General features: G+C 33.2%; 1 protein-coding gene across 4 annotated transcripts; it reads left to right on the forward strand.

Annotated features, from left to right (window-relative positions):
- The first annotated feature begins 20 nt into the window (after positions 1 to 20).
- On the forward strand, positions 21 to 20,376 carry LOC123720374 (inositol polyphosphate-5-phosphatase A). 4 transcript variants are annotated; one of them, XM_045676959.1, is made up of 13 exons: positions 21 to 288; positions 3,382 to 3,612; positions 8,933 to 9,100; positions 9,555 to 9,680; positions 10,395 to 10,523; positions 11,121 to 11,282; positions 12,632 to 12,756; positions 13,145 to 13,234; positions 13,453 to 13,552; positions 14,241 to 14,371; positions 15,626 to 15,797; positions 16,146 to 16,182; positions 19,184 to 20,376. In XM_045676959.1, the coding sequence occupies exons 1-13, from the start codon at positions 208 to 210 to the stop codon at positions 19,327 to 19,329; spliced, it is 1,698 nt and encodes a 565-aa protein (XP_045532915.1). In that variant the 5' UTR covers positions 21 to 207; the 3' UTR covers positions 19,330 to 20,376. The 4 variants fall into 4 exon arrangements, with proteins under 4 accessions (XP_045532915.1, XP_045532911.1, XP_045532914.1 ...); XM_045676955.1 differs by lacking the exon at positions 19,184 to 20,376 and having other exon boundaries at positions 16,146 to 18,580; XM_045676957.1 differs by lacking the exons at positions 21 to 288; positions 19,184 to 20,376 and adding an exon at positions 2,490 to 2,561 and having other exon boundaries at positions 16,146 to 18,580.
- Positions 20,377 to 21,908: the final 1,532 nt, after the last annotated feature.

Consider the following 21,908-nt stretch of genomic DNA (forward strand, 5'->3'; position numbering starts at 1 on the left):
TTAAAATAATTATTGGAAGGGCGAGGGCTGTAGAAGAAGGCTGAGCGAATTTAAAATTTTACGAAATTAATGATCATTTTGATTTAATAGTTCAATGTTTTTGAAAAACAACATGACATTAGAAATTGTTTATTTGTGGACTAGTGAGTGATTAAATCTTAGTGCCAAGGTTCAACACGAGTAAAATTGTTGTGATTGATTTTCGCAATGTTGAAGTTTAAAAAAATGGGCTCTGATAAAGTCCCTCTGCTCTTAGTAACTGCAAATGTCGGTTCTATATTTGAAGATGTAAGTTTCGTTTGTTTTACATACATTCACTTTGATCAAGCCAACTAGAATAATCGTTAACTTAAACGACTGCTTTAAGTCGTTGCGCATGTTTAAACTGATCTAATTATAACATTCGTTCGATTAAGGCCTCATACACCCACTTCTACGTAGGTCACGATTTTTAAAAAATATGTACACAAGAGTGACTTGAAGTTTAAAATTTACATTCAACATAATTTACATTTAATTTAATTATTGGGTTGTAGTGTCTCTCTTCTAATTCAAAATAAAATAACTCTTTTTAAACTGCATGTTAGAACTACAGTGATAAACAACCAAATTGTAGTTAATGTTAACCACTCCTAGGCCCTCAATTTAAATTATTCATTCACACTAATAGTGTTAATTCTTTTACCCTCTGCTCTTTAATCAAGAATAAAGTACTGCGTAATTGAAGATACATGCAGAATACTGTAATTGGTAGTTAGGTTTAAACATTGTCCACATTTACAATATTAAAGAAACACCACCTTTGTAAAATGGTCAAGTTCAGTAGTTTTAATTTTTAATTTGTATATTGATTTTATATTAATACTAATTAATTACTTGATACTTCTTAATATTTCTGTTGTAATCTGTTATGTCTTTCTACTGAGTTGTATACATTGTCAGCCAATCTTTATAATTCAATAACATCAAATAAATTGGGATAAAATTAAATTATCTGATAGAAAACTTTCAACTAAAAAAATATTGCTAAAAGTAAGTAATAGCTTCATTTTTGCTGTCATGCTCAGAACTTTTGTAAATTTTCATAAATATTTTGCATATTATAAATGTATGTTTTCCTAATAAACAATGTAATTACGCTAAAAACTATTAGGTCTTTGTCAAGGTTAAGTATGTATTTTTTGTACTGAAACTGTAAACATACATTTTACTTGACTTAAAGAAAGTTGTAATATTAAATCACATTATAAGTTCCAAATAGATTTTGAAGGCTCATGAGAAATATTTCATAATTATATTATTTATATCCCAAAAAAATCTTCATATCGGTATCTATAGATATTGTAATCTTGCTTATTTTGTAAAGACCTTAACTTTCATAGACTGACAATACTTTAGTATTATTATATTAACGAAAATATGCTAGGCAAATGCAATGCATTTCATATTTTTATTTATTAATGCCTGTCTATTGCCTGATTGCTGAATTTTATGTCTTCCACCCATATGATAATTCATAAATAATTGATTAGCCGCTAAATTACTATTTGCTTGAATCTCACAATTGGGCATGTTAGTAATGTTCTCTTCACATGTTAAGTATAAGTAAGTGTATCTTAAAATACAACTGTTATATATTACAAATATACTTATAGAAGAATAGAAAAAAAATACAATGCCAATAATTTTAGGGAATTGTTACAACTATCTTGTTTTTAATTTTACTTCATTTCCTCCTTCACCTTTATAACACGGTGGACTATCAAACATTTGCAAAGTTGAGCATGCAATGTGTAGAGAGAGAGAGAGATTATATACAAAAATTGGACCAAAAAATTTAAATAAACAGCAATAAATTTACTTATCTATATCACTTTTGTTTATTAAAAAAATCACCTAGAATAAGTTTACTCAGTATTAAAAAGTGTAGAGATGATTGAAAATGATGAAAAAAAAGTTATATGTTACTAAGTTGAATTACTTGTACATCTATTTTTTATATAGATATTCTGTCATCACTTAACAATGTCCGCAATTACAAAAGATATCCGTATACCATATTTTCAAGAAAATTATAATTTCAATACATTGTACTTAAATATACATAGTTCATAGTAAACAATATATTTACTATTGTATTACGTACATACAGTCATTGCAATATGACGCGTATTTTCGTCATTGCGTCCTTGTTTAACTTATTCTTGTTTATATTATAAATAGAATTTAGGTATGTAGTAGGAAAATATAATATAATAATAATATTTTATAATGTTACAATAATTGACAGTAAAGCTATTTGTATGTGATTTTATACAATATTAGCTTTATTTTGGTGGACTGTTTTTTAATTGTATACATTCATATAGGCAGTGTGCGGCTTGCTACCAATAAAATCTTGTTTAATGTAACGCAAGTAACAAAAGTAACAGTTGCATACTTAGACTAAACCGTAACATATTTTTTTTAAATAACGGGCACGAGGCTTACCTGATGTTAAGCCCATGGACACTCACACTGCCTGAAGGTTCTAAAGCGCGCTGCCGGCCGTTTAAGAATTGGTATGCTCTTTTCAAGGTCCCTAAGCTGAATTGATTCGGAAATACTGCAGTGGGCAGCTGGCTCGCGGCAAATACTGCCTAAAAAACCCGTAGTGTGAAAGCTTCAAGAAAAGCGCTTTATGCCACACCCGATAATCGCTAATCAGCTGGTAGCCCTCTAGATACCTTGGGAGTTGGCAATTAATAATGGATTCCATTATTTTGGGAGAACAAGGAGGTTATAGCTATTGGGCGATAGTTGGACGGTTCAGAGCGATCGCCTTTTTTTGGGATCGTATGTAGCGAAGCGGGCTTTCAGAACTTCGGGGTAGTGCCTTGCGAGTACAGGTATCGGACTCAAAGAAATACGCCCAGAATACGAAGGGCAGCCTGTGCACGTGTGTTGTTCCGGAAACGTGAGGTTACCACCCTGGGGTAATCACTGTCTAAATTGCACTTTTTGCTTTTGAGAGGGGGAGATTGGCTCCGGGAGTCTCACCGCACGAAAGCGAGTACAATATGATAAACCTATTGCATCTCTTCACGCGGGTTTTGCTGTGTGCAATGGTACTGCCCCGGTCGCGCTTACCCATTTGCCTGATGCCCGAAAGCAACAGCATGGCACTCTCACTGGAAAGGAAGTTGACTGGTTGACTGGTAAACCTCTGTCGCAGGTTTTTTCACCAGTGGGCGATGGTGACGTCACGTCCCGACGTCGCCAAAATTTAATATTTATCCATGGAGCTTTCTGTCAAAGCAATTTGCTTATCTTTTCTGAAGGTTCCGAGAGCGCTGCTGCGTCCATATGCATACAAACGAAAAACTATTTTTATTCTTACAGCCATCCGTCATGCTACCAATATGGACTTCAGAATTCCTTCAAGCCGTATCAAGAATGGACCCGAAATTCATAGCCTTGCATTTACAAGAAGTTGGTGGGAAGGCGTACGAGAAGTCGATGCAGTATGTTAAAGATTTCGTGCAACGGCTGTGTGACTGCCCAGAGTTGAGGCTCTACGACAAGATCAGGATATTTCTTGATGAAGACTTTAGCTCGCCTGAAAAGTTTACTGTGAGTATTTTAACTATTTAATGACAATTCAACCTACTGAAGCGAGTAATTACGAATGATAGCAATTAATACTATTATTACACAATATAGTTAACATATTTAATTAACTAAATTAAAATAAATACGTTTTATCGATAAATAAAAACGCGAAAAAACATTTTGTTGAATATTAGTTTTCAATATAATGTAGCGACGGAACCGACCACTACGCTTCCTGTAATTGATAACATATATAGTATTTTATTTCATCAAATATCTAGAACTAGAACTAGAACAAGTCCGCAACCGGGACAGACAAAAATATAGATAATACAACATCAGTCCACAAGGCCTGTTCAAAATCAAGGCTACTTTAGTAATAGAAACAATTAAATAATAATGAATGAATATAAATAGTCATAAAGCGGTTTAGTGACCTTGTAATTCCCGACGAAACATGAATTGTTTCGGGTTAGTAAAAAGGCCACCGTGCTTTAAAAAATCATCAATCACTAAAATATAGTTGCTCATTATAAATAGTTATGAAATGTTATAATGGGAACTGCTTATGTGACTTGAATTCAAATCTGAAATAAATATTCCACAAATATCTTCCACGATCTCATAGAAATTCTCAGTCAATGACAAAGCGATGACGTCTTAAATGTTATACCTTGGGCCTATCGGAAGACCCTTATATGTGTAATGACGTCAATGGAACCGGTACATTGCGGTCGCTTTATGGTGGGTTTTATAGTGGGTGGCATTGGCCTGTGATATAGAATTTTAATATAAAAATAGTTAATAGTACTATTATCGTTGTAACTTTATGTAGTCTTGTTTTACTACGAAAATTATTTCGCTATTTTTGATGAATAAAAGTGTTTGGTTGTTAAGTTCATAAAATATTACGAATAAAGTTTTCGAAGGCCTCTGTCTACATATTCAAGCGACTTTTTTTACACTAATGTACTTGTAAACTTGTAGCGCAAGAACACAACGAAAAATGTTCAAGAAATATATTTTTATAATGAAATTCTAAATAAGCTAGTTAGCTCGCGTTATTAAAGCTATAAATCGAATTTATTGACACGACACGTTATGTAAAGGATTGATTATAATTACTAGAGTTGCCCTTAAAAGATAGATGTTAAGGCCTGTATAAACAAAGTGAAATAAATTGTTATATTCAACAATTACGAAACTAACGTACTATAATTTAATTAAGTCTATTTAATTAAATTATGGTACATTAGTTTAGTTAGTTTATTTAATCTAATTAATACTATTGTACATACAAATTAATAAGCGAAAATTCATTTCGTTTGGTACATTTTATGAGGAAGGCGTTAAATAAAAATAGTATTAAGGTACCGATGTCCCATCATCAGCTTACGAACGCTACGACAAGTCAAAATAAATACAGCAACGCCTTAGCGCGAACTTTTTTGACATTTTGACGTGCGGGAGTCAGATTTAGCGAGTCACGTTTCTGAATCATAACCTAAGTCAATAGAGTATTTCACAATATATAATTAGTATTAAATAATTTTAATTCCTAAGTGTTCAAAATCAGAACCAATATGTACCTGTGAGAGATGCATACAAAAAACCAGCGAAAATAGTTTTATTTTCGTTAATTATTTGACCGTGTGACGTATCCGTGGAAGTATATTTTATACTGTGTACAAGAAAAAGTTTATAAAAAATATATACAGAGCCGCAAACTGAATGGTTTCGTATAGCCCTAACAGTTAATTATTTTCCGAGCGTCATAATTGAGTTATACGATCTATAAGGTAGCTTATTAACACCAAGTGATTAATGCCTTCGATGTGTTATTTAATTAGTTACCTTATTCATTCAGTATTACTGATCTTTGAATCTCAATTTAAAGAAATTTTTTAGGCCCATAATCTATTTAGCTTCACACAAATTGCCTCTCATCGAATGCTCATCGGGCTTATATAAAGAGAGAGTTCGCAGAAGTTCTTTGTATGTTATTATTATACTTTTATCTTTTACGTAGTTGGTGCCAAAGTTCTGTCACAGGTTTTTTTTAAAAATTTCAAACATGATTTTATAAAAAAAATATTGCATTCTATTTTTAAATGTTTCACTATTGCTTTAAAACAAGAAACAATCGATTTCCGTAATCTTTCACGATGGAGCGGACATTGAAAGAAAACCAAATAGCTGTTATTGCGTTGCACCTTTGCCATGTGTCAGTAGGAAAACAGTAAAAAAGGTTTTAAATGAAGATCTTTGTCATAAGCATACAAAAAAAGAGTGGGCACTCACTTAATGCTCGTCTAAAAGCAATAAGTTGTTAAAGCGGTACGCGAATAACCGACTTCGAGATATACTCTTTACGGACGAAACAATTTTCGATATTGAAGAGAAGTACAATAAACAGAATGATAGAGTGTACTCTAGGAGTTCTGAAGAAGCTGGAAATAAAGTTCCGAAGGTACAACATGGACATCATCTACGAGGATAACTGAAGTTCATTTTTACGAAAAGAGGGTCAAAACCAGTACAAAAGTGTACGAGACGGTTTTGGATCGGCTTGTCAAGAACCTGCCCAGCACGCTATTTGCGGGACATCACTTCGTGTTCCAGCAGGACTTTGCGGCTGCACACAAAGCCAAGACCACTTAAGCCTGGTTTGAGCGTCAAAACATGGACTTAATTAGACATGAAGACTGGGCTTCCTACCTGAATCCTTTGGACTACAAAAAGGTCTTAGAGAGGAAGTTCTGTGATAATCCCCATAAGTTTTGGAGAGTCTGGTGACTCTCCAAAACTTTACTATAGATATTGATTTAAGATGACACCAGTCATCTTTAAAAAAAGCAGTCACTGAAATCGAAATGAATGTGGTGCGTGCTGTGATAGACGACTGGCCGCGGCGCTTAAAGGCCTGTATTAAAAATAAGTTAGGTCATTTCGAATAATTTTGTGCTATTTCAAATCCTTAATTAATGTACTATAAATTGATATAGCACTCATTAAAAACTGATCAGTACTTTTGTTTTTATTTATGACAGAACTTTGGGACCGGCTACGTTTATAATTAAAATTGTTCATCACGGATGCTACTCCGTAGAAAATACACACGACGTTATAATAACTCTAATTTGGCATCGTAAGACTTAAATAGTTAATGAGCTTCCATATAAATGGGGAATCAATTTCAAATGTATCTCTCACATATGTTATTTATATGCTTATTAAAATCTGCTGACTGCTGCTGACCATTCGCTGAAGACACCCCAAAAATTGTAATATATTATTTTTACCCCATATATTTTCGCGGTGGTATACAATTGGAGATTCAAAATGTTTAAAGTTATTTTTCTGTTTACGTTCACTGAGACTGAATCCTTACAACGGATTCTATTGGATTGTAATAAATCTTGGTGCGTATGTTTTTTTTTGCGAGTCAAGGTGATAATTTAAATAGTGACGTCAACTATTATACCTACATAATATATTTTTATGTGGGGTAATGACGCGTCGGACGAAATTTTATATGTACAGTGTGAAATAACATTGGACACTGTTTATTCTTTGCGGTGGTTTTTGGCGCTGTTAATTTTTTTTTATATTGCTTTGCAAATTGTCAGATCGTAAAACGTATGGTTCGTAAATACGCATTTATTTTTGGAATTTACAATTCCATTGGGATGTTTGTGTTATTGCGACGTATAAGTACGGCTTTTACCGCAAACAATACGTAAAATCCACATGACGTAATAATTGACTAGACGTTTGACTAGAAACAAATACCCATTTAACGCGCCTGCCTCACGTTTGGGCCCATTTGATGGTCATTTTAACTTTGTGTTTGGTTTAAACGGGTTAAACCTTTCCTATCAACCTTGCATTGTTAATTCTTTGTTATTATTATTGTTTTCTTTTGCTTTGTTATATTCCTATCTAATTGTTGTTTATTTATTTACATTGTGCCCATGTGACTTCTCCGATACAAAAAGTACTCTCGGGAGTATGCTGCGATATTGCAGGCTACTCGATTGTGAGGAAGTGGCATGGTTAGCGCTGCGCTTTCTTAAGTTCTCATGTCATTTTTACAGTGTATATCCTTTTTGCATCGTATTATCGTAAGTATTTGAGTGTCATCATTGAAGCATGTATGATGTTTGAGAGCATCAATGAAAGATAACAAATAAAAAAATTAATGCATTTTGGTTATACTAGTAGTCGATATATGATCAAGTTCACTTATAACCTCTCTTGAACCAACTTTGCGATTAGCTGGATGGATAATTGATACGGATACGGAGGCAGTTCTACGTATTTGGAAGTGTACCATACTACGAACGTAGAGCTTTCCGTAGCTTTAGAGATAAATTATTCGTGTATTCAACGTTTGAAAACTCATCAGAAAATCTAATAATAATTGACGTAACTATAATTTTGTGATGTCTATTTTACTTTTATATATCACTATTGCACTCTATGTCGAAGTTATCGTTATCTCTACTATAGATATTTTTATAAAAGTAATTTAAAAGATAACACATGTAAAAGCCGCTAATGAAATGAACTTACGTCGGTATTATTCAGAGCCAGAGATGGGTGGGCGGTGTAGCAAAATTGCCTTATTCGTTGCACTAATATTGATAACTTGGTGCGAACTTAGTTTCGCCTAAATTTGCCTGCCTTTGTAGTAGATACATACCAACATGTGGAACATTTTGCTATACTACCCATAGAGACATTCGCTATTCAAGAAATCCTAAATAAGAACAAAATTTTTCTCCATAAAAACATTCCTTAGAGTTCAAGGAATAAATAAAATTTACTCGAGTTAGTACAGCCGTCTTCGTTTTGCGCTCAACAATACATTTTTATAACATAAAAAAATTATAATGACGAATGGCGCACGTTAGAAACGGAATATGATGTACGCGAAATGATTTTGTCGTTAGTATGATTGGTGATTTGTCACATAAACACTACACGAATGATCAATTCCAATCAAACATTCTAATAATTTGGCATTAACATCCCTCATCGCACATAATCTGTTAACTGCTTTCCTGTCTGCTCATCCGGACGTCTTTGAATGCATTTCGACGTGCAGTACGTACTCTCAATGTCCGTAGCGATGACGTCGCAACCTTGCGATTACGGGGGACAGAAACTTAACGTTCAAGTCGGGATCGCTGTTGTAACGCTATTTAAAGTGTTAATATCAGTTCGAGCTTTGTCTAAGAATTGTATTTTTTTTAATTCTAACGAATTTGGGTTCTTATAAAATTAAATTAGGAATTTATCTTCAATTTCGATAATTTTCATTCAATGTTATTGACAGGCGCTTGGCAACATGTACTTCGCACATACATCACTGACTGATCTCAAAATATGGGACTTTGAGAGACGGAACTACGTAGAAGTGACGGGCAAAGAAGTGAACAGTGGTAACATTGAGAAGATCACCACTAAGGAGAAAGTCAAGTTTCCACAGCACTTCTTTCCTGAGGTAAGAAATTCTAAAAATTAACAGGTCGAAACAAATTTTAGTCAAAGTAAAAGTTTAATATGACATTAATTAAAAAAAAATGAGTATTTCAATTAATATTGCAAAAAAACCATCAGAAATTACTAGAATTTAATGCAATAAACTATCTAGCTAATAGTGGGTATTAAATAGGTGATTTGAACTTCCAAACGTCCAGTTGACGCATGGTCAACATGAGATATGTTGTACTATATCCCGGTAGATAATTTACAGTCAATAAACGAAACTACAGATCGTATCGCGTGATTGTGATTGTGGTTTACCCTGTTGACCAATCAAATTGAAGAGATTTGATTCTTTGTTACTTTCGAAATGTGTTAAACAAAAGAATAAACAAATATTTTTGATTGTCCCACAGAAGTTCGATGTCTCTATAACAACACATATTTTAATAACATAATAAATATTATTTCAGTGCAAATGGTCTCGCAAGGGATTCCTCCGTACACGCTGGTCCATTCGAGGTACAGCTGTGGAGTTTGTGAACATCCATTTGTTTCACGATGCTTCGAACTTATTGGCAATGGAGTCTTATCCTTCTGTAAGTCATCGATCGATATAACTTATTGAAATTCTACTTTTTTTATTACTAATAAGACTGGCGTTTGCTCGCTCCTTAGTTGGTGTAAGGAACAGGATAGTCCTTACAAGTCCTGCCTTCAATATGACCATTTGCTCTTTGGATACTTTCTTAATTCTTTCTATGGATATAGAAAAAAATACAGCGAACATGCATACAAATGCGTCGCAAGCTTACAGAAAAGAATGTATTTATTTATTATAACATCGCATTACAATATGTAGGATTTGGCAACCATTTCAAATAAAAAAATATCTGTGTCAGTGTTCCCAGCTTTTTCATAACAATCCTAATAATTTTTATTTGTTTCCCCCATTTTTAATGGTTTAAAACAACTTCTTTGCCCGATTTTCTTATACAAAATGTACTTTATTTTACACAATAGATGAGTAAGGAATGTCAAAGGTTAAACAAATCAGGCGCCGCAATTGTATAACGTGTCATTATTTAATAAAATTTTGAGTACCTATGCAAAATTTGAACCGAAATTGTTTTGTTTTTTTTACTTATTTTTTATATGTTCTGAAATAGACTCAATATTTTCCAGTCTGAATCCTCGTGAAGTAATAATCTGCCAAACATCATAATTATAATTTAAATAGTTATTTGTCGTAGCTATTTTATACAGTCAGTTAAGGATATGCAGAACATTACGGGAGTTTTTCTATCTTACAGGTGTACTGCCGAAGCCGACGGCGTGCGTTACGTCATACCTTAAGACACCTGCATTCTGATGTCAACGCGGCACCTTACTTCATATTTGGAGACTTCAACTTCCGAACTGATACTGGAGGCGTTGTGAAGGTTGGTGATTTAAAAGATTATTTTAAAAAAATGTTTAATTATTTAAATGAACCTTTAGTTAGGGCTAACAAACTAAGTCTCTGACATTGACCGCCGAGAAGTCGACAGATGAACGACAAAGATCTTGTTACCGTAATTGTCAAAATTACGGTCACTAACGTAACCCTCGTATTGAATCTATTTGATCAATGAATAATAACTTTATCTTTAATTCTTATAATATATATATACGTAATGCCATTGTACAGATGATATAACGTACGAAGGAAAATTACAAAAAACAACGCGTATCTTTGTCTTAAATATCTGTTTCGTGTTCATTTTTTTAACTTAAAACACGAGTGTTTGTTGTGTGCCTGACACACATATTTTTGCCGAGTTTCCTCAATTTTTTTTTTTTACGGAACGAGTGTAAACAAATTATAATGCAAAATAGATGCGCATTAAGAAAGAAAAGAAAACACTCCTCGGTAAAACTATTTTCGTTAATGATTTAAGGGCTTCAAAAAAACTAAAAGAGGTTATCAATTAAACGTTAAATTACTGACGTTTATAATTATTTAACCTTTAGGTATGGTAATGATTTTATATTTACAGAGAATAACAGACAATTTAATCGCAAATCGAATGTCGAATGGGGCAAATGTTGAATCGTCGAAGATGCAATACCGATCTAAGAGTGAAGACAGAGTGGTTCTAACAATTGGCAAGAAGGAGTTCTCTCATGTTGACCATCAGAAGCTCTTCAGGGAGTCCTGGGTAAGAAGTATTATTAGTGGGTATTTAATTAATACGAGTTTTACATTGGCACGCGACAGCACGAGGACGCCCGCGGTGGCGTGGGTCTGATTACCTGGTGCTTGCCAGGTCCATGTGCCGCCGGCCAAAGCCAAAGCCGTGCCAAAGCCAGGAACTTTGCAAGGGGTTGGAGGAGGCGTATCATGGGGTTCTAAAAACGAAGAAGAGGCTTTATTGTTATTTATTATAAGTAAATAGAAAAAAACAAAAAAAAAAACAATTAAACATTGAGGGCTAAATAGACGAGTTGCATTCTTTACCAGACTATGCTTGTACCATTAATACATACATATATATATTTCACCGTGGACCGACACCGTGACCACGCACGCTGTAAAGCACGCGAAACGTTGGAAATTTTTTTAACTTTAAAATTATGTAAATAATTATAAGTTTATAATAATAATACATAGCTTCAATCCGTTTAAAAGGTGTGTTCTTCATGTCTAAAAGCTATGTTAACAAAAGACAATACAATATATATATATTTAAATCTCTAAATCGAGCAAATTTATTAATCTGAATGTCATTTGTATGTTTGTCTTTACGGAGAAATTCAACCGATTGGACAATTTTTATTTTTGTTAAAAACACATTGAATGAAGTAGATTTGGTATTGAATTAACATCTTATTCTAATACGGTAATGTGTAAAAAATCAATATAGATATTTACAGAACATTTTGGCTGTAACACTCGTGTCTCACATCGTTGACATAACCTTCTCTAATTGTTGCTTATTTATAGCCACAAGGCCACACATAAAAAAAGACAAGTTACACTAACTAGAACCAATGTGTGGCCTCGATGGTAGACGCCGATAATTAATACAGTTACATAAATGAAACGGCAAAAAGAAAAAATAATTATGAGTTGTAAATAATTATAAGTTTATTATAACACAAATAGCTTTAATCCGGTTATTATTATATATAGATGGACGGTCCGAAAAATTATCCAGATCGTTCAGGCTGTCTAATATACACGATATATTAGAATAAGTAGAATATACCTTAATAACGACTTTCAATTAAAAATAAAAAAACATAATTTTACAATTTCTTCTTTACATTTGACTACCTCACTGATCTACTAGCATGTTTGGTCTTGATTTCACGGGTTAAAATCCTGGGTATGTTAAATATCAAGCGCTACTTTTGTGAGAATATTTTTTTATTATTTGATACCCTGAGTATGGCACAGCTTTATCTAATATTCTTCCAGATATGAATAAAGAGTTACATAATATATTAGTTACATAAACTCACAAAGAGGAGAGGTTAATTTTAAATTGTCTTTTTTTTTTCTCAGCTCCAAAAGTACGATCGTGAATTAGAAGCCTTAAAGCCGCATTTGTACGAATTTCCGGTAAAATTTCCGCCATCTTACCCCTTCGAGGAAGACGTTCATTTGCCCACACATTATATGAAAACTAGGTAGGTTGAATTTATTAATTATTTTGAAATTCCGTCGGACACACATGTGCGTCTGTTTATCCTTTTGAAGTTAGTGCTATTCAAAACTTCGAACAAAGGTTGTTTCGCAAGAAAAATAAAGGAGGGACTTCCCGAGCTATACTCGTTGCCAAAGTTAAGCGATGGTTTTTATTACAAATAATGTCAAAAATAATGGTTGAAGTATATTATTGAAAAATCATATAAATACTTCTATACCAACGAATTATTTATTATAATAAAATTCATTAAACATACGCCTACTAGAGTTACTTGAGAGTTCTGTGGTTTGATCTATGATATTAATCGTTAGTCAAGGCTGTCGTTAGATAATATTGTATTCACAAATATAGATAATAAATTATTGCAGGTGTCCAGCGTGGTGCGACCGAGTGCTTCTCTCACAGTCCGCGAGACTTTTGGTGCAAGAGAGAGCTGAAAATCGTGTGCATAACTCTAGGTCAGAATTTAAAGTTTTTACATAGACGATAGTGTGCGTGCGTGCATATGTGTGTCAAGAAAGTAGACATCGCAAGTCGTCCATGCTTGGTTCATCTTTGCGTATTCGTGTTTTTTTTTGTAATCCTCCTTTAGTTACGATCTTTTGTCATACTAAATGTTAGCAAGGCTTCTTGGTCTCAGCCAAGTAAGTCTTAACATTTCATATACAATTTGCAGGAAGTCCGTAACAGACTCGACGGACAGTGGAAGTGGAAGGTTGTCTTCGTCAGATAGCAGCCCAGCCAGATCCGCCTCACCAGCTAGACATAACAACCAGGTAACTAAATATATACGGTAATTATATTTTCATGAGTTACACAGGCTGTATGTTTTCAAAATTTATTTTAAATAGCCGTACGAGGTCTACGTGCTAATAAATATGTTACGTTAAAGTTCAATGGTTTTGTTCCTGAAAATAAAGCATTATAAATATCTGTTATATAGTTATATTCTTGGAGTACACGTTTGGTTTGTTTAGTTCCAAATACGGCCACGGAGCGCTGCTTACGTTTTCAAGAAATTAGTGATTGTTGTTCATAAATTATTAGAGTAAAATTTTGCGGAATTTGACATCACATAAACCTTTTCAATATATACTATTAATATAAGTTAAGCAAGAGAGCGTGCAAGTATTACGTCACGCAACTTTTGGAGATTAGGGACCCCCCCGCCATGAAACGCACCGTAACGTTTTCTGTAACCAATATTAAAATGTTTCGTGACTACCCCCAGTGACTCTTTGTACCTAAAACCTACCATTATGTGGTTTAAAGTACTGGAAAGTCGAAAATAATATTATCAATAACGCGTAATTCAATCCCCGCCCCGCATCGTTACGTTTTAAAAGATGACCCCCCTCCAAAATTTCGTTACGTTTCGTTACGTAATTCTTGAACGCTCCCCACGTGGAGATAGATGAATACAAATTGTATGGTAGTCAAGATTTAATAAAGATAATATTTCAGTGGAGTCCAAATAAAAAACTCGAGAAAAAAGGCAGCGTCGCTGAAATAGATGGTTTGAATGTTCCTGTACCTACAGTCAGTAGAAAGAGTATTGCTGATCCCACCAGCGTTCAGCAGGCTATTAATGCAAGGTAATACATACATATATAACTAGTGGTAATGAAGTGCCGGTCCTAGGTTCGTTTTATGGTAAAACAACTACTATGCCTTATAGTGATCAATTGTTGGATTACAGTTACTATTTAAATTTTTTGCATTTTGCATAGAAAATAGAATTAAGGTTATTTTCACGGAATCTCTGTTTGAGACTCTTAATTTGTAACAAAAATGCGGTAATAAGAAAAAAATTAATTATGTAAGCCCGTACACCCATTTTTATATACGTACATTACGTACAACTATTAGCATACAATAAACAATACCTAGTCAAGCCATAAGTTCTGTTACAAATCAAATTGAATTTTTTGCCACCTTTGGCTTTTATACTTTAATCTCTTTCAAAACGCAACAGACTCCTAGCGGGAATATTCATTTTTCCCGATAAGATTTTTTGTAATGGGGTTTCGACGAATTCTGGCTTCAGGCTAAATTCAGGCTGTTAGCCTTTGTAGTTCTAACAACACGCGGCTGCTCCGATATTTTCTGGTCTTCGATAGACGAAGTTTTGTTGTATTTGTTGATAGTATGATATACGAAGATACGACTGATAAGCCGTAGCCAAGCTTTTGAAGTGTCTGGAATATGACCGACGGCTCCATACCAACTTTGCGATCACTGCAATCCTATTTTATTGAACACCATATGAAAGACGAAATTGGTTTTTAAAGTAATATACGTGTTCCCAATTCAAAATAATTAAAAAGTTTAAACAAAATAAAAGTTTTTATGGCAAGGCTAGTTATTTATTGATTAATATTAAATATTTTTTTAAAGTTCAATAAACTTTGAGCCACACAAATTAATAGATATGCCAATTTTCAGGCTAAAATCGCGTACATTTTTTTCGAAAAAACAGTGAGTAACTTGTGGGTATAAGTGTATCCAAAGTATATGTTGTCTTGTGTAAGCTGTATATAATGTTGTATGAGGTGCATAATTTATCATGTACTCACAATCCGGTAGCCTAATTGTGAATTGATGTTTTTGGTGTTCCATATCTTGGTTTACCAATCCTATGAAGTATACCTTGCATTGAAACAGGTTTAAAGCGCTTTTTTGCTGGATTTGTAAAAACGCGGTTTAATCCCGTGACAACACAATTCAGTTGAAATTTTGTAAAACGTGTGTTTACTGAATATTGTTTAACATTTATTTTTATTTTAATGATTTGATTATTGACATCAGTTCACAAACCAAGGGATAAAAATTATTTTCCAAAATTCCAGAGTTTCAGACTCGGACGCAACGCCTGGCAGACGTAAACTAGTCCGAAATCAATCAGAGGGTTCGCCGAAAGGCGGTGAATCTTCTGAAATAAGACGTCTTATAGACGCACCTTCTAGGCGAAGGAATGAGTACGGAGTTATTGGAGACGCAACTTGTATGGGAGATCATAAGGTAATATATTTCTGAAATGTCTCGTCGTAGTCTTTAAATTTATGCATCTATTTTAATACATTATTTTTTTCGAAACATCACTTACAAGCACATAAAATACAATTAATAGAACGCTTTACTTCGTAAGTAGATTTTGTTTCGATTCTATATATATTATTAAAATTAGATATAAATATGGTAACTTTTGTGCATTCTATGAAAGCGTAGTTTCCTTCAACGTAAGACTTTATCTTCATAAATAATATTTATTTAGAGTTAGAAATTTTAGTTTGAAATAGCAGTAGCTAACGCGTGTGTTGCCTGCCTTAACCTTACTATTTGTATCTAAATCTAGATATTCTTTTTCAGCCAATATATTTACGGGTGATGCTGCAAAGCGATCGAGGTACCGATAAAGAAAATAGACCTCCCGCACGTCTAACCCCCACCCTGCGTAGAATTCCAACCGACCCCGATCTGATCAAAACCCCAAAAATTCTATATAGCAGTCACCCAGACAAACTATTATCCGATGAATTTAGACTCAAAAGGACGCGTACGGGCTCTCTTAACGAAAAGTTATTTAGGATTCCCTACGTACAAATAACTAGTGCGGATTATTGTAGCTATAACGATATATTCGTTAATGATATCGACACTACCCTGTTAAGCCCCAGGCAATGCTTAGATCCATACACACCGGAAAGTGTCGATTCTCATTCGCCCGACGTCGAAGTATCGTCCGAGGAACAAACGGAACTTATCGATACGATAGATTTAAAATCTAAATTGTCGCGGGATCGAAGCGTGTCGCCCACGCAGTTGAAATCTCGATTAGACAGGTTGTTGAATGAGACAGATGAAGTTCCTAAGTTGCATCGATTAGATAGCAAGGAGTCTTGCAAGTCGGATAGTAGTCGAAAGGGCCTTTGCTGTTTAGCGCTCAAGTGTTATGGTTTTTGTAGACGTGTGAAGTTGAAGTGTAGTTGCTTCAAATGCACCTGATGCTTTATTGATCTGATAAAGTACTGCGATGTACTTAGTTTTATTGACATGTCTGCTAGTATCTATAGATTTTTGTGACTCGAATGATTTCACGGCAGATTTTCACTAGTGAATTCTTTTTTATGACACGTTTTGGTAGATACCAGTTACATTGTTGTGCTTAATGCAATTGACTTGCATGCATAGTATGCATATGCAATAGCCTTAAGATTATGTCTATAAGCTTAGTGTACTAGATGCATTGCCATTGTACGCATGTACGTTCGTTTGCAGCGTATAAGTGCGTTAGAACGTACGTTTCTTTTTCGTTACATTTAATACTGTGATCTAGCCTAAAAAGGCTAAACATTTCTATTCTATCGTAATCATTATATTTTAATCAAACTTATATAACCAATTTTTTGACGTTATTACGTATAATGAAGTCAAAGGAGTATGCGTTTAGTACTCTATGCTCGCGACGGGTGTACTTATAAGTTTTCTACTAGTCGAATAAAATGCATGGCTACTTAAATGGTGTTTTAAAGCTCGGATTTTATGTCATAAATCATTATTTTACTAATGTTGTGTACTTAATTTTGAAGATATTTTTTAATCTCATTTATGTATATTAAATCTCAATTATCATATATATTTTGATCATGCAAAATTTTGAAAAACTTATAGTGATCGTGAAGTTCGAGCGATGTTAATGCATTTAATCGTTTTGTAAGTGTTTTACTTTAACCTATAAGGTTCTATATTGTATTTTTTTAATGTGTTACCAACCGTTTTTAATTTTTATACTTTAACTGAGATTTCAATGAACATTCGGTTTTAACTTGTACTTTCTACATCTGTTTTAAATTTTATGTCTATCTGTAAATAGATGGTTAGGCTGATAAAAAAATATTTCGTCCAGAAGCGATCTTCTAATTACATAAATGGCGAAATAAATAACGAAGGTAGTTGATTACTATTAAAGTATACTGAAAAACTTTTTAAATGTTGATACAATATAGGACTATTATTATGGTTTAATTATAAGTTTAAAATGATACCAAATCGATATAATTCTAGTCTTATATGAGTCTGTCCTTTTCTGGTGCTATTTTTAATCTAGGGAGTGCAAAAAGGACAAAGAACTTGTACTCAGTAAAGTATTATATTTAACTAAGAATACTTCTTAGAATTATTGTGGCTTCTCGCTTTTAAAAAACATCAAATATGATTTGTTCAGAAAAAATCGCGTCTTTTCTTTAAAAACAATATGAGATATATAAAAAATAAATTACTTTGTTCAAATTAAAACAAAGTAATTGCTGTATCGATAAGCGATCTCATTCTATATATCTTGTAAAAGCAAGAAGGTAAGGCTATCTTAGATATCCAACGACAACGTCAAATTATAAGTAGATTTTTAATATAAACGTCTTGTTTTTTGTTGCTGGAACTCGAATGTTTAAAACAAATAGTCGTGATTGGTGTTCATTGACTTTTAGTGTCCTTTTCAAGGCTTTTTGACTTTTATTTAAGAATGTTAAAAATATGGGGATTCGTGCAAATTATACTTTTTACATCTATTTTGTAGGCTTAGGGAGTTCGATTATTCAATCAATGGAAGATTATTATGACTGTGTGTTGTGTTTAACTCTCAATTAATTGTCCCGTACACCTGATTTGTTATAAATAAAAGATTTTTGCTTCTGACTAATATTTAGTAAAAAATTGACATACAACTGACTACAGAGTTAAACTCACTAAACTACCAATAATGCTTGTTATTGTTAATTAGTGCTTAATAAACATTCCTCATTTCATTTTGCTTTTTATTAGTGACGCTTGATTGTTGTACACAGATTAATTGAAGGATAATATAATTGCGGTGTTCCTCAAAAAAATTTCAGGTATTTGTTTTCTTCACATTTTTATTTTTAAGGGACACCGTTTTTTATGCTATTGTCTTATGTAGTCGTAGTGAGTGTTGTGTTTCTTTTCAAGCACGTAGATGTATTACGTAAGTAGATATTTTTAATGTTATTTAAGTTGATTACTAAATGTATCCTATAATGTGTTGCTACAATATTTTTTACATAAACAATACTAAATAAAAAAGAAAATTAGAAACATCTGGAGTTATTGACTAATCACAATCTACTGACGCGCCTCCACGTCTCATTTTGCAAAGTGCAAGTCCTAGGGACTAAAGACAATGTTTTTGGGTGGCGTGATTCAAAATCTACAAACAATTTGTATGGAAATGGCTACATGACATGAGTTAAAGTTATTCCCTTAGACTGAATCTAGGTCACCTTGTTGTACTTATAGCCTAAAGAATTAATAATTATAATATTCTTTTAGAGATTCTTACATATAATATAACTGCTTATCGTTAAAATTTATTTTTTTAATTTAAATTTCAGGCACGTACAGACACGAGTTTCACACGGAAACAGCGTCAAAAAGCGTGAACTCTGAAGATGAAAGCGCTGAAACAACTGAGAAGAACAGTCGGTATATTTGTTTTAACAATTCACCGGCTAATTTGTTTAAAGAAACTGATATTTAAGTCTCTTTCTCTGAAGATTCTCTGGGTTTCATCTACGCGAGGTTTTCTCTCTCATCTCAGCCTGTTCGGCTTGTTTTAACTATGATGGCTCTTTGATTCTTGTCTTGCGTAAATTATGTTTTTATGCAAACTTACTTTGCATTTAAGACCATATAAATCTACTAGGGGTAGTCTTACTATGAGAAGAGAAAATGAGAATTTTCCCTTACCAGTACTGTATGTACCGAAAAAGAGAAATTAGACATGATCTGAGGTGAATCGATGATGGGTTGTAGATATTTTTTTGGTGCCGTAAGGCTTATAAACTGATATTAGTAAAAAAAACTGGTCATTATACACTGGTAGAAGATCGAATTAGTGAAAGCGTTTTTGCTACTAATAATACACGAGACAATTTGTGCTTTACTGCGTAACAAAAACAAAGTCGGTGCCAATGGTTATACAATGTCTATTAAAGTGATTAATGAAGCTAATAAAGTTTCAAAGAATTTTAGTTTTATCAGCTTTGTGTCTGAGAACGAAAGGTTTATATATAATTAATAGACACTATAACATTTATTACTCAGGTCTGATTAACATCCAAACGTGAAGTAGGCCTCTGAGCAAAATTCTCTTGGTAAAGAGCTTCCAGTTCATTTTCTATTACCGATTATATGAATTGGTATGGATTTGTGGAATGTAATGGAATTTCTACTAGCTGTTAAATTTCTCATCTTATCCCACCCTTATCGCTTTTGTGGATATCATTCATATACAGTCTTCCCATTTTTTAGGATAGTAATATTTATAGAAAATTCGAATTTAGTGTAGATTTTTATTCGCTTTTTCATATTAAACGTATTGAGTAGATAGGTGAACGCTTCGTTAGATATGTACTATCTGATTCAATAATATGAAAATGTACTAACTATTAAATGTATTGGTATTGTTTATGCATACGATTGAGTATCAAGACAACCTTCGAAATATACGTTCCTATGTGTTGGTACACACGTTTTGTATGACAGAATATGAGAAATGTCTCGAAAGGAATGTTCTCATGGCGGCTAATGAATAGACCTCTTATATGCACCTCTTATATGCTCTTTCGTAAAGAGTGGCGGAAATTTTCTAGCCAGTTCTTCTTGCCCGCTCTACGCCTTTGACTTGCGAACTGGTAGTAAATGTAAATTTACAATTAATTTAACTTCTTTAGACGTTTATAAGTGTACTTGTTTATCTATATGAATAAAGATAGTTTGAGTTAACATGTAGTTAAAAGCAGGCCAATGTCACGATCACGGGACTCAAGCCGTTACGTCACTGCTTTTAAACCTTTGTGTATCCTTTTACTACATCCTTTTTAGAAAAAAACCGGTAATATTTATTTCGGGCAATTGTCAAGTACGTTGACTTGGCGGAATACTTTTGTATAGAATTATTATTGGCTTCGAATCTCTTCGAATCAACCATGGTAGGGACAAGAAAAAGATGCGCGCGTAACGGAAAAATGTGATGCGTAACCGAAAAAATGTGACGGTATTTTTTTTCCAACGCCGATAAAAAAGTTTCACTTCAATAATAAGTTAGTTTTATAGGCAACTTTACAACTTGAAGCTATATTAATAGAGTTTTTGGACGTGCCATTTGATTTTATAAAAAGTTATTGGTGTCCAATATAATTATTCTACTTAGGGCCTTTTGAGTGAGTGTTGGAAAGTAGAAAGGAATTTTGAAAGATGCAAATACATGTGTGTACCAACCCCAATATTAGCACGCGTTAGACAAAATGTATGTTATATTAAAAACGAACCCATCCATGATAGATATACATATAATATAGTCAATATTTTATTATCGTCACGGGATTCCTTTAGATGTTACTGAGTGTAATAATATAAGGTATTTGATGATTAATTGGCACATCATTTTAAATTTTATATGCGCGTATTATGAGCGAGACATTTTTAAGAGTAAATTTTGTCATCTCACAGCAACGCTCATTTACGGTATATTGTTTTCAATATATCAAATTATAGTACACATCTTGTTATATAAAATACTTGGCGATTTAAACAAGTTGCCAAGAGTTTATTGCCAGTTCTTCTCTTACGTTCTACGGCCTTGATTTAAGAACTGGCAGTAAATGTAAATTTAGAGCTATTTGATGACCATTTACCAGAATGGTAGGTTAACAATAATAAATAACCTTTCATTTTATACAATTTACCAAAACTGTTTATTGAAATCAAAAGGGCTATTGAAGGTTAAATAGTGTGATGATTCTTTTAGTGTCGTCGACTTATTAGCTGTTTTGAGATATTGTACATTGCAGAAACGCCGCTAATTTTATGAACCGAAACATTTTTACACCTGTCAATGTAATTATACGTGGACGAACGTGATGAAATGCGTTATCGAATTTAAGATAAAATTAGTTTGTTATAATTATTTCTGCTAACCAATTCAAAAAACAAGTTTCACGCGGAAGTTTTATTGGACCTTCTTAATAGATTTCCTAAATATTATTAGTTGATAAGTTGTAGTCGTTTTTTTAAAGATACAAATTATTAAAAGTAGTACCGATACCAACACTTATA

This window comes from Pieris brassicae, chromosome 2 (assembly GCF_905147105.1).
Source record: "Pieris brassicae chromosome 2, ilPieBrab1.1, whole genome shotgun sequence".
Classification (NCBI taxonomy): Eukaryota; Metazoa; Arthropoda; class Insecta; order Lepidoptera; family Pieridae; genus Pieris; species Pieris brassicae.

What these genes read in the sequence shown, in the direction of transcription:
- LOC123720374 (XM_045676955.1), top strand. Translation starts at nt 208, where the DNA reads ATGTTGAAGTTTAAAAAAATGGGCTCTGATAAAGTCCCTCTGCTCTTA. An exon ending in ATACTGGAGGCGTTGTGAAG is followed by an intron (nt 10,524 to 11,120) that starts GTTGGTGATTTA and finishes TTATATTTACAG; the next exon opens with AGAATAACAGACAATTTAAT. An exon ending in ACACATTATATGAAAACTAG is followed by an intron (nt 12,757 to 13,144) that starts GTAGGTTGAATT and finishes AAATTATTGCAG; the next exon opens with GTGTCCAGCGTGGTGCGACC.